The 12819-nt window shown below is 34.9% G+C and overlaps 1 protein-coding gene across 1 annotated transcript; it reads left to right on the top strand.

Moving 5' to 3' along the window:
- Positions 1-354: 354 nt before the first annotated feature.
- On the top strand, positions 355-12510 carry ggctb (gamma-glutamylcyclotransferase b). The gene is made up of 5 exons (XM_073848013.1): positions 355-493; positions 5569-5723; positions 7583-7728; positions 7827-7959; positions 10723-12510. Exons 1-5 carry the CDS (start codon positions 421-423, stop codon positions 10876-10878), a joined length of 663 nt encoding a protein of 220 aa, XP_073704114.1. The 5' UTR covers positions 355-420; the 3' UTR covers positions 10879-12510.
- Positions 12511-12819: the final 309 nt, after the last annotated feature.

The raw sequence follows: 12819 nt of genomic DNA, 5'->3' as shown, positions 1-12819 counted from the left end.
AACAGAACTAAACATGATTTTTTAAAGTATAAAATCTGGTCAAACATAATTAAAAATTCACATATTTTTTTTTACATTTTATTTATTTATGTATGCATTTATTTTTTTAAATGCAGTTTCTGTTCAATTACTACAAAATGCATGTTTAGTAACCTTATGTGACATTTATTCATGTAACTTGTACAAAACCTGTTGACTTTCAAAATTTCACATCTGGTTCAGATTCTATGTCTATGAAAAGGAAAGTGTGTGAATGAATCACATTAGCTTTGACAAAATCACAGTTCAACAAATGCATTTTACCAGTCGTGGTCTGATGAGATCAAAAGGGCGGGACGGTCTCCTCCTCCCAGGTCCAAGTGTCCTGCTCCAGCCGTTTCTCCTTCCACACAGAACCAGCTGAACCCTGAAACGAACAGCATGTCCTCCTGCCAGAGTCTCGTCCTCAGCCTCACGCTGCTCACCGCTGGATTCAACCTCATGAGTTCAGCAGGTGAGTGATGAAACACTTCACATCTCATCAAACTAGTGCGACTCTGGAAAACAGTCAACTTTAAGACATTTCCATCTACTTGATCACTGCTCAAGGCCAGTTTTTCATTATGTAACCTTCATGTTGTGTTCCAGTCTTTTTAACCTGGAGAGGATTTTTATTATTTTTTTTTCCTGAAAATGCTTGTTAATGTTCTCGCATTGCACTAACACTTAATGATATCGATCTGATACCAAGTAAATACAGGGCCAGTATTGCTGATACTGATACTTTTTCCTTTTTTAAATGACAAATTACACTTTCAAAATTAACAATAACTAATATTGATATAAATAGAATATTGGATTCACCGTAAAGCTGTGTGGATATTCTTTGCTTTTCTGAAAGGAGTTTGCAAGCAGAGAAGCCCAGAATATGAAAGCAATGCATAAAGTTTCATGTGAAGTATTTTCCTCCCATAGAGTTATGAAGAATGAATGAACGTGGCTTAATGCATTAAGAAAGTAACATTAAAAGGCTAAACTTAGTATACTGATGATGCAAAATATATATATATGCATATATATATATATATATATATATATATATATATATATATATATGATTAAAAAGTTGATCAAATATTTAATCCAAGATTTTTTAATAATATAGCGCAATGAGGGATTTATAAGCATTTTTTGTAGGCCAGTCATTTTTGACAACTGTAATTACCCCAAAAAACTACACAAATTATCAAGATTTTTATTAAGTTGTTATATTATCCTGTAGTGGTGGGCGGATCGATCCGAATAGCGTTAGTATCGATACCAACTTTTAGATTCTTTGACCTGCTTCGCACAAGTTGTTTATGAATCATTTAGAAAGTAAATCTATTTTTGGAGAAAACAAGTGTTTTTTGACCATGCATACATGTAAACCCGTTTTAGGATACTCATAAAACAATATTAACAACCTTTAAAATAGCATAATAGGAGCACTTTAAATAATTCACCTTTATAGGCTGTTTGAGCCTGAGCTTATTTATTTTAACGACTTTATGCACTTGCTATACTGTATAATTCAATGTGGTTAAAGTACTACAAATTATTATACTAGTAATTTTATAATAAATCGACAAAAAAGATGTCTTGAAAAAACTAGGGAGCTGCAGCCATTGATTGATCCTCTGCTGCCATCTTCTGGTTATATGGGTCATTTCATGTCATTTTCATCTTTAAAATACGTTTTCTGTGAAAAGACATTTTTTTCCATGTCTTTATGAATGAAAAGTGAATCTTTGAAGTGAATTCTATTGCACAGCTTTATAAAAATAATAAAGGCTTTCAAATATTACAAGATTTTATAAATGAGTTCATGACTATGAAGTTACTGATTATTAAGAATACGATTAAGATGTCCTTGAAGAGAAGTATCGCTAGCTAGATAACGCTTGCCTAAACATGTTATGATAGTGTTTAGCTGCCAGCATTTAAATGTACACCTTTTTAATGATGTTGTTAAATAATATGAAACCAAATGTTCATGCCGCTATCATTATTTACATTGTTGCAATTATTATTTTTCTCAGTTTCTGATAAGAACGAGGCAGTAGAGGAGTCTCAAGAGTGTCCACCTACATCTAGCACATCTAAAATGAGCTTCAGCGTAAGTTTATGAGCTGGCTTATGCATATGGCTCTGTGCATAAGGTTAATTGCTGTCTGTCCGATATAAAGAGACAGATGGTGAAAAGGATTGGTAAATGTTATCACTTTTAAGTAGGAAAAAAGACAAAGATCAACAGAGCCATTAATAGCTACATTTGGATGATGGTTTAATAAGTTTATATATTATTATATATTCTTTCTATTACACTACAGAATCTAAAAAAGCAATAGCATGCACTACAAGGGAGGATTTTTTTGTAAATTCTTTCAAGGCGCCTACATTCAGCTTTCGTTACTTTTAAGTTCAGTGGCAAACCAAGGAGCGGAAGGGACAGTTCTAGATTTTAGTGGAGCTAGGTCATCCAAAAGATTACAAAGAGTTACATTATAGCTTGAGAGTGTCTCATCAGGGCTCAGAAGGTCAAGTGCGGAAAAGAGAGCGGAAGCAGCAATAGTAGCAGAAAAATGGTCAGTGGTTACAGATTTTAGGTTATGGTAAGATATAGTAGATTTAGTTTTTAGTTTTACAAGAGGGAGAGAAAAACCAAAGACAATACGTTTATGATCAGAGATGCCTAATTCATGAGCAAGAGCACTAATATTGTCAAAACCAACAGTGCAAAGCAAGTCAAGAGTATGAGAATGTAAATGCGTGGGGAAAAAATCAAGATGCTGAAAAACATCAAAATAATCCAAAACAGACAAAACGTCTTTTGCAATATTACAATACATTAAAATTAGCCAGACTCATTAAATTGACCAAATTTGGCCTTTTTATGCAGTATCACTGCCTTCAACCATTAACGTTAAACGTTTTCTTTATAATGGTTTTCTATAAGAGGAAAACGTTTAACATATCAATATCCAGGGCTGCTTGCTTGCATATAGTTTGCAACATCAGTATACTAAGTTTAGCCTTTTAATGTTACTTTCTTAATGCATTAAGCCACGTTCATTTATTCTTTGTAACTCAATGGGAGGAAAAAACTTCACATGATAGTTTACACATTGCTTTCATTTTCTGGGCTTCTCTGCTTGCAAACTCCTTTCAGAAAAGCAAAGAATATCCACATAGCTTTAAGGTGAATGTAATATTCTGTTCATATGGACATTAGTTCTTGTTAATTTTCAAAGTGTAATTGGTCATTTAGAAAATGAAAAGGTATCAGCATCTGTAATACTGGCCCTGTATTTACTTTATTTTTGCAGTATTGCACAACCCTACCACTCAAAAAAGAAAACAACTGTGGAGAACAGAATAGCTCTGGATGAATAGTATTCACTATTGGAAAAAACAGTTACCAAATGGGCACTTATTCATGACACAGCTTAGTTTTCTTAAAGTTACCTCTCAAGTAGCCTTTGTTTCAAATGTTTGTAGGCACTGCTATCGTTGAGACAGAGGAAGTGAGAGTGTATGGAGCAGAGCAGATGTTTACATCAAAACAAATCATTTTTATTTCTATAAAAAAAGCAAACGGCAGTGGGGGCAGTGCAGCGGTGTACAAGTAATGTAATCGATGTTCGGCCAAACCCTGTGTAACACCCACAGCAAAGGTAAAATCCCACGAGATTTGTGTGAAGTCCCACATGAGTATTTTCCACTTTACTACAAGTTATAGCACAAAATAAGCATAAATAAACATCAAAAGGTGTTGAAAGATTCAGTACAACTTACCAAAATGTGTCATGTCGCATGTAATCACTCAGTCAGCATTTCAACTAAAAGAAAACATCCAATAAAACAGCCTGTGAACAATGTGACACTTAAACATTGGATTTACCTCAGGAAAGTTATTCTTCACGGTAGTAAGCTATAAAAAACACCAAACTGGGCTTAGATACTGTTTATTATGTATGCATTTTTGAATAAATCTGTCATGAGGACAAGCTTTCATGAAATCATATGTGCAAATTGAGTGCATACAAAGATTTTTGAGTGTGATTATTACATCTATAAATAGCACTGAATACAATGGTTTTGTTGTTCATTTTAATCTCTGATATTGTGTACCAAATGAAAGGCTTTCTGTATAGTTTACAGCATTAGTTTGGAGATTTTTTTTCTTAAGAAAACTAAACTATCTGTATTTGTAGATATCATTCTAAATAATCGGCTGAAAAATTAAGTATTTGCAAGTCTCTAGTAAATTATCAAAAAAAAAAAATTTAATTGAGCTTAATTATTTTTGATATTACTTGTATAGTCAACTAAAATGCAATAAAAAGTTGGTGAGGGTGATTGCAAGTATTGATCTGATACCAAGTAAATACAGGGTCAGTATCATCAATACAGATACCGATACTTTTTCCTTTTTTAAATTGCCAATTACGCTTTGAAATTTAACAATAACTAATGTTGATATGAACAGAATATTACATTCACCTTAAAGCTATGTGGATATTCTTTGCCTTTCTGAAAGGAGCTTGCAAGCAGAGAAGCCCAGAATATGAAAGCAATGTGTAAAGTTTCATGTTAAGTATTTTTCTCCCATAGATTTACAAAGAATAAATGAACGTGGCTTAATGCATTAAGAAAGTAAAATTAAAGTGCTAAACTTAGTATTCTGTTGATGCATACTATATGCAAGCAAGCAGCCCTGGATATGAATGCAAAGTGCATGCATGTTAAATGTTTTCCTTTGATTGAAAACCATTATAACGAAAACGTTTAATGTTAATGGTTGAAGACAGTGATACTGCATAAATGGCCAAATTTGGTCAATTTAATGAGTCTGGCTAATATGATGCATTGTCTTAAGTGGACAGCACAAACAATTTATTTGACCATTTATTGTACTGTTATTTTTCTCATGATTTTCCTACCAAACAGCCCCTATTGAAGCAGAAGCCTTCACAGAAAAAAAAAACTTTTGTATTAAAAAAAAGGGGGATAAGTTGTTGCAACAGTAGCGGATTTCTACCATTCCACCTTTTGCTGTAGCCAAAAGTACTTGGAGCCTCTGAGTCATGATGATTTTGCTAAAGACTAATTGTCATTAGACTGAAATAATTTAATCTGATTACCAAAAGTCTTAAAACAGTGACAATGATATTCAGATGAATTTCATGTTCCTTTTCTAAATGTCCTAATGTAAAATATTGCCTTAGGTATGTAAACTGCATTGCTTTATGGGTGATGTTTCACTACAAAAAGGTTATTCCTGCCACTTCCACTAGAGGGCCGGTTGGGTACGTTTTTGCTGATAGAGGTTAGGATCAGATGAATGCAGGCAGGCTGAACAGCGGTTTGACACACAATGGATTTGCATGAGAATGGAGCACTGCTGAAAGCTCAGCTAACAGAGCTGTTTTCCATTTCATTCGCTCTGCCTCTGAGCCCTGCTGACCTGACTGCAAGCAAAGCTGTCCCGCTTCCATTTCCTCACCCTGTCCCTCCTCTTCCTCATCCTTGTCCTCTTCCTCCTAGTCCCTCTGCCCTCTGACGACTCAATGATGGACAACATTAATGACTACCAGAATGGATCCACATTCCTGTACTTCGCTTACGGCAGTAACCTGCTGAAGGAGAGACTGCAGCTGAAGAACCCCTCAGCGACCGTCTACTGTGTGGCCAAACTCAAGGTATCTATCTATCTATCTATCTATTATATATCTAGCAATCTGTCTGTTTATCCAACTATCTCACTGTCTTTTATCCATTCGTCCATCCATCCATCAGTCTGTTTGTCCATCCATCCATCGTTTATCCATCTGTCCGTTCGTCCATCCATCCATCCATCCATTCATCCATACATACATCCGTTCATCCATCCATCCATCCATCCATCCATCCGTCCGTCCATACATCCGTTCATCCACCCATCCATACATCCGTTCATCCATCTATTTATCCATCCGTGCTTCTATCCATCCATCCCTTTGTCCATCATCCAACCATCCATCCGTCCATCCATCCATCCATCCATCCATCCATCCATCCATCCGTTTTTCCATTCAATCATCCAACCATCCCTGTTTATCCATCCGTCAGTTCATCCATCCATCCATTTTTCCATCCTACTGTTTATCTATCCATCTAGCCATCCACCAGTCTGTTCATTAATCTATTCGTCCGCCCGTCCATCCATGCATCCATCCATCCGTCCATCCATCTATCCGTCCGTTCGTCCATCCATCCGTCCGTCCATCCATTATTCCATCGATCCATCTCTTTGTCCACCATCCAACCATCCATCCATCCATCCACCCATCGATCCACTGTTTTTCCATTCAATCATCCAACCATCCCTGTTTATCCGTCTGTTTATCCATCCGTCCGTTCATCCATCCAACCATTTATCCATCCTAGAGTTTATCTATCCATCTAGCCATCCACCAGTCTGTTCATTAGTCTGTTCATCCGCCCGTCCATCCATCCATCTGTCCATTCGTCCATCTACGCATCCATCTGTCCATTCGTCCGTCCATCCATCCAACCATCCATCCATCCGTTTATCCATCCATCCATCCGTCCGTTCATCCATCCATCCATCCATCCGTCCATCCGTCCGTCCATCCATCCGTGCTTCTATCCATCCATCCATCTCTTTGTCCATCATCCACCCATCCATCCGTTTTTCCATTCAATCATAACCATCCCTGTTTATCCATCTGTTAAGCATCCGTCCGTTCATCCATCCATCCATTTATCCATCCTACTGTTTATCTATCCATCTAGCCACCCACCAGTCTGTTCATTAGTCTGTTCGTCCATCATCCACCCATCCATCCATCTGTTTTTCCATTCAATCATCCAACCATCCCTGTTTATCCATCCGTCCGTTCATCCATCCATCCATCCATCTATCCATACTACTGTTTATCTATCCATCTAGCCATCCACCAGTCTGTTCATTAGTCTGTTCGTCCATCATCCACCCATCCACCCATCCATCCATCTGTTTTTCCATTCAATCATCCAACCATCCCTGTTTATCCATCCGTCCGTTCATCCATCCATCCATCCATTTATCCATACTACTGTTTATCTATCCATCCAGCCATCCACCAGTCTGTTCATTAGTCTGTTCGTCCATCCAATCATCCATCCGTTTATCCATATATCCAATCAACTGCTTATCCATCAGTTCAGCCATCCATCCAACTTTTATCCATTCATTCATCCATTTATCCATCTCTCCAACTGTTCTTCCATCCAGTTATCCATCTACCCATCCATCCATTAATTTATCCAGCCATTTATCCATCCAACTCTTCATCCATCCATCCGTCTGTCCATCCATCCAACTGTTCATCCATCCATCCATCTATCTAACTGTTTACCCATCCATTCAGCCGTTCATCTGACTGTATATCCATCCATCATCCTTCCATTCATCAGACTGTTTAACTTTATCTATCTATCTATCTATCTATCTATCTATCTATCTATCTATCTATCTATCTATCTATCTATCTATCTATCTATCTTTCTTCTCCAGGATTATAAACTGGTCTTCGGGAATCATAAAGGACTAGCGAGTCAGCGCTGGCACGGTGGTGTTGCGACTATCGAGCACAGTCAGGGTGATGAGGTGTGGGGCGTCGTGTGGAGGATGAACATGTCGGACCTTGAGTCCCTGGACCGGTAGGAGCTTTCAGACCCCAAACACACACACAAATATAAATCACAGATTTTCATGTAAAAATTAGGCTTATAAGTGAGTGATGGATGTTTCTCTACAGCCAGGAGAATGTGAAAATGGGCACTTACAGTCCAGTGGAGGTGGACGTCTACACCAGCGGCCAGAACCTCAGCTGTCGGACGTACATCATGAACAGCTGCATTTATGCGCCACCCTCACCGCAGTATCTACAGGTACAGCCTCCTGTATGCTTTAAAGGTGCCATAGAATGCATTGATACAATATTTTCATTTGTTCTCTGATATCTACATAGAAGGCATAGGAAAGGGCAAAAATTCTTCGGAAACGGCTTTACAGGTCCATTTACAACCCTAGGATTTGTCCCTAGAATTAAATGATCTGTTATTGCCTTATTTGGAAGCTTCATGAATAATAATGATGAGCTCTGCTCTGATTGGCTGTTTCACAGAGCGGCTCATTTCAGTAGCTTGCACATGGAGTAAAATCTATATTTAATCACGGAACTCGAGCCAGTCATTGAAAACGCTGTTTTGATTCCACGATCATTTTACTTTCACTTTTGTGATTGCACAAGCTCTGTGTAACGTTATCTGTGTGCATTTTATAAATATACATTATTAGTTTTTTTTTTTTTTTTTTTTAGATTTTTTACTACTTAATATTTTTAACTCATGATTTCTACCAAATAGAAATGAATAGAATCTTTATGAATAGAATCAGCATTTTTATGTATTTTATAAATATGCATTATTCTACTTATTTTCAGAAGTATTTTCTATTTACAAATTCTAGGAAGTAAATTATTTTAGAGCTTGGCATAAACAGAATAATATTTTTACTCACAATTTCTAGAAAACAAAATATTTTAGAGTCTGGCATGACTAGGAAATTTTTTTTGATTCACAATTTCTACCAAATTAAATATTTCAGAGCTTGGCATAACCACAATAATAATTTTTACTCAATTTCTAAAATAAATTATTTGAAAGCCAGTAATAACTAGAATATTTTTTTTTTAATTCATGATTTTTACCAAATATATTATATTAGAGATTGGCATAACCAGAATAATACTTTTTACTCACAATTTCTAGCAAATAAAATATTTTAAAGCCTAGAATAACTAGAATTTATTTTTTTCATTTATGATTTCTACCAAATATAATATTGTAGAGATTGGCATATCTAGAATAATACCTTTACTCACAATTTCTAGCAAATAATACTATAAAAAATATTCTAGTATATGCCAAGCTCTAAAATATTATATCTGGAAATAGTGAGTAAAAATCAAAAGACAAAAAGAGCACAAAAGCATTTTCATCAGATGTCATATAATAGTTCTGTTTGAGGAACAGACTGAAAATGAAAGAGGTATTCATTAATAATCATTTCCTCCATTTGATAGTTAACTGCTTCGACTGAATCATTGATTCAGTGAGTTGAACTCAGTAACGGAATGAACCTAATTCTGTTTTCCCAACATCTATTGTGTGTCAAATTACAGCAACAACAATAGAAACACATGCTTCTCTAATTTGATATCATTCTTCAAAATGTTTTGTTATTTGTGCTGCTGGCGAAAGGACAATGTTGTGGTGTTTTTTCTGGCGTTTGCTCTGGCTCGCTTTGTATGGGACAATAGGGCACCGCCAGCAACCGGGTCAGTGATACAACGAAAACAATCAAACCGAAGCATCCAGAATATGCACTATCATTTTCAAAATACAATATAAAAATCTTTGCAACAAAATAACTATGGGTCATTCTAGCAGAAACGTACATGACGTCCTTGACTTGTTACAGTGCATAAAAAGTATTTAATCCAAAAACTGACTAATGGTTGGTTTCTGTGAGTTGTTCTGTAAAGGACTATACATATATAATTGTCATTTATATTACTATTAGTAGAAGTAAGTTGGTATTTCTTATAGGAATTACAAAACCATGTTAGATGCAATCAGGGACATGTGACCAATAAGAAAATGCCTTTTTGTATCATAGAAATTCATTAGGAAACCATTCTAATATATACAAATTTGTCTGTGACAGGGTCTTACATTTTAGGGGTAAAATACATATACATATACATATGTGACCCTGGACCACAAAACCAGTCATAAGGTTAAATTTGACAAAACTGAGATTTATACATCATATGAAAGCTCAATAAATAAGCTTTCTATTGATATATGGTTTGTTAGGATAGGACAATATTTGGCCGAGATACATCTATTTGAAATCAGAAATCTGAGGATGCAAAAAAATCAAAAAGACTGAGAAAATCACCTTTAAAGTTGTCCAAATTAGGTTCTTAACAATGCATATTACAAATCAAAAATTACATTTTGATATGTTTACAGTAGGAATTTTACAAAAACTCTTCATGGAACATGAACTTTACTTAATTTCTGAATGATTTTTGGCATAAAAGAAAAATCAAAAATTTTGACCCATGCAATGTATTTTTGGCTATTGCTACAAATATACCCCAGCGACTTAAGACTGGTTTTGTGGTCCAGGGTCACATATACATAAAAAAATGCTGAGATGCATTTTTCATAGTGCAACATGTCCTTAACGTTCAGATTTAATAATTCGAGATTTTTTTAAAGTAGACATGTATGTTTCTGGTAGAATGTCCCCTATAAAGTAAGACTTTTAAATTGTGAAAAAGTTAAAAAGATCTGATGTCCATACATTTAGTTACCTTTCAACCTAGAATCTACATTTAATGCATTTTGCATGTGCAGAAAAAAATATAAAAGCACATTAACCAAAAAACTAAAACTGTATTAGAAAAAGTTAAATAATCAGCAAAAACATGTTCTTGGCTGGAATAAACAGCACTTTATAATAACACTCAAAAACCACAATGCAAGACTAGATTCCTCCAGAAGGTGTGTCTTCTAGAACTCAAATGACAGAAGTGTCTTCAAGATTGCAGTGGAAATGATGTACCTTGTGTGTTTCAGGTTATTGTGATGGGTGCGGAGCAGAACGGGCTGCCGGAGGACTATCAGGACAAACTCAGGTCCATCGAAACCAACAAATTCGAGGGACCTCTGCCTGTGATGGAAGAACTGGAGAAAGCTTTTAAAAAATCCAGACAAAGGACAAAAGCGATCTGATGATTAGCATCAGAATCGGCTCTTAAATGGTGTCTGTGTGCATCCTTATCCGTAGTCTACAGAATGTACAACAGAGCACAACGCTAATAGACGGGCAAAAAATAATACACTACATCTACTCAATAAAATCCTGGCAACAGATTACAAGCAATAATATTAATTCAATTAACTATTGAGAATTAAGTTAAAAAAATTAGCCATTCAAATTAATTAGATGAAAATAGCACACACAAGAAATTTGGTAAAATTTAAATGGTAATGAATACTATTTTAAGGCGAGACACTGCAGGTGAATAGGGTAAAATATTTAACTAACAGTTATCACCTTACTTACCCAGATGATTGATTACACTGATAACTGCAAACATTTTTTGTATTACAAGTTTTCTAAAATGTTAGGTTTAAATATGCAAATGATCCATTATTTAATGAAATATGCACTAATTTGCATACATTTCTAGTGCAAAAATGTAAACACTGGGTTAAGTCAGTTTCAAAATACTTGTTTAATTTTTTTTGACATATTAGAGTCAAAAATTTTTACAGAGGGAATTTTGGGTCTCATTTCGTCACGCCATAACTTAAAAACTTTTTTGTTTTATTACCATTTTTAGGGGAATAAAAGTGAAGTGAAATGGAGATTTATGGCTCAGCGTAGGAGAAAAAAACTAATTTTGAAAAAACGGCCTTTAAAAATATGTATTGTAATTAAAATTTATTGACACAAATAGATAAAGTGCTATAAAAAACACACTTAACAGTGTTTTTGTTCTTTCCACTAGTCTGAAAAAACACTTGAAACCACCAAAAAGCTAAAAATCTCAAGCTTGACAGGTGCATGAAAAAACTGCGTTTTTGCCTGCAGTGTCTCCCCTTAAGGAATTGTTTTGATTTGACCCAAAAAAAAATATACTTAGTATAATTTTTAATGAGTGGATTAATAAAAATAAAGATGAATGTCAAACTTACATTTAAAAATCTAAAAAAACCACATCTATTAGTATTCTAGTGTTTTTTTTATTCACAATTACTTTGTAAGGCATATAAATTCAAGTCTGCAGAACAAAGTCTCTTTTTGTTTCTTTTTAGGTACAAATAGTTTTACATACACAATGAAATTACTTTTTGGTGGATTTTTCTCTTTCTAGACACAAAATGTTCAAATATGTGACGTCTTTGTTTGGCAACATGGAACCACAGATAAACCCATCTTATTTTAAGTCAGCAGTTTAGACCTAAGTGACGACTCTGTTTGAGAGCTTTGAAGAATCCAGCTCCAAGATAAGCTTCTGAAATGCATCAAAGTATACTTTAAATGCCTAAAACAATGGAGATTAGGTGCATGTGTCAAAGCCTGGGAACACCTTCAAGACCTGTAACAACTTTCTTTTGCCTCCACAATATTTTAGTCCTTGCTATTTTCACCATTTGGCTTGATCACACTGGCTAAAAATACAGATTACGTGCATTTTCAGTATATTTTATAAATGAAAAGTGCGTAAATCTATCAACAGAGGTTGAATAAATACCCAGTGGACCTGTATTAATCTCTGTACAGCTCATTTACATTTGAAACTGAAGTTGATTCTATAATTGAAACTGAACACAAATAAATAAACACTACTTATTGAATATTTTCTGTGAATGTCCATGAAATTAACTCAAGGTTGTTACTATAATTTGTTACTGAGGTTGTAGCTATGTTTAAAATTGAACTTATACACACACACACACACACACACACACACACACACACACACACACACACACACACACACACACATATATGCATATATATATATATAAAATATGACTTATTTTATTCTATCAAAATCCAAGAAATTAACTCAAGGCAACAAAACATGACCTCACTGAATTTTTGTCACACATAAATAAATTGGTCAGCTTTTATTGTTTGAGAACCTAAATATCATGTTTAAT

Source organism: Garra rufa, chromosome 9 (assembly GCF_049309525.1).
Source record: "Garra rufa chromosome 9, GarRuf1.0, whole genome shotgun sequence".
NCBI lineage: Eukaryota > Metazoa > Chordata > Actinopteri > Cypriniformes > Cyprinidae > Garra > Garra rufa.
Note: the sequence above shows the minus strand (reverse complement) of the source record. Positions and strands in the feature narration are given on the sequence as shown.

What these genes read in the sequence shown, in the direction of transcription:
- ggctb (XM_073848013.1), top strand. Translation starts at nt 421, where the DNA reads ATGTCCTCCTGCCAGAGTCTCGTCCTCAGCCTCACGCTGCTCACCGCT. An exon ending in CAACCTCATGAGTTCAGCAG is followed by an intron (nt 494 to 5,568) that starts GTGAGTGATGAA and finishes TCTTCCTCCTAG; the next exon opens with TCCCTCTGCCCTCTGACGAC. An exon ending in GACCTTGAGTCCCTGGACCG is followed by an intron (nt 7,729 to 7,826) that starts GTAGGAGCTTTC and finishes GTTTCTCTACAG; the next exon opens with CCAGGAGAATGTGAAAATGG.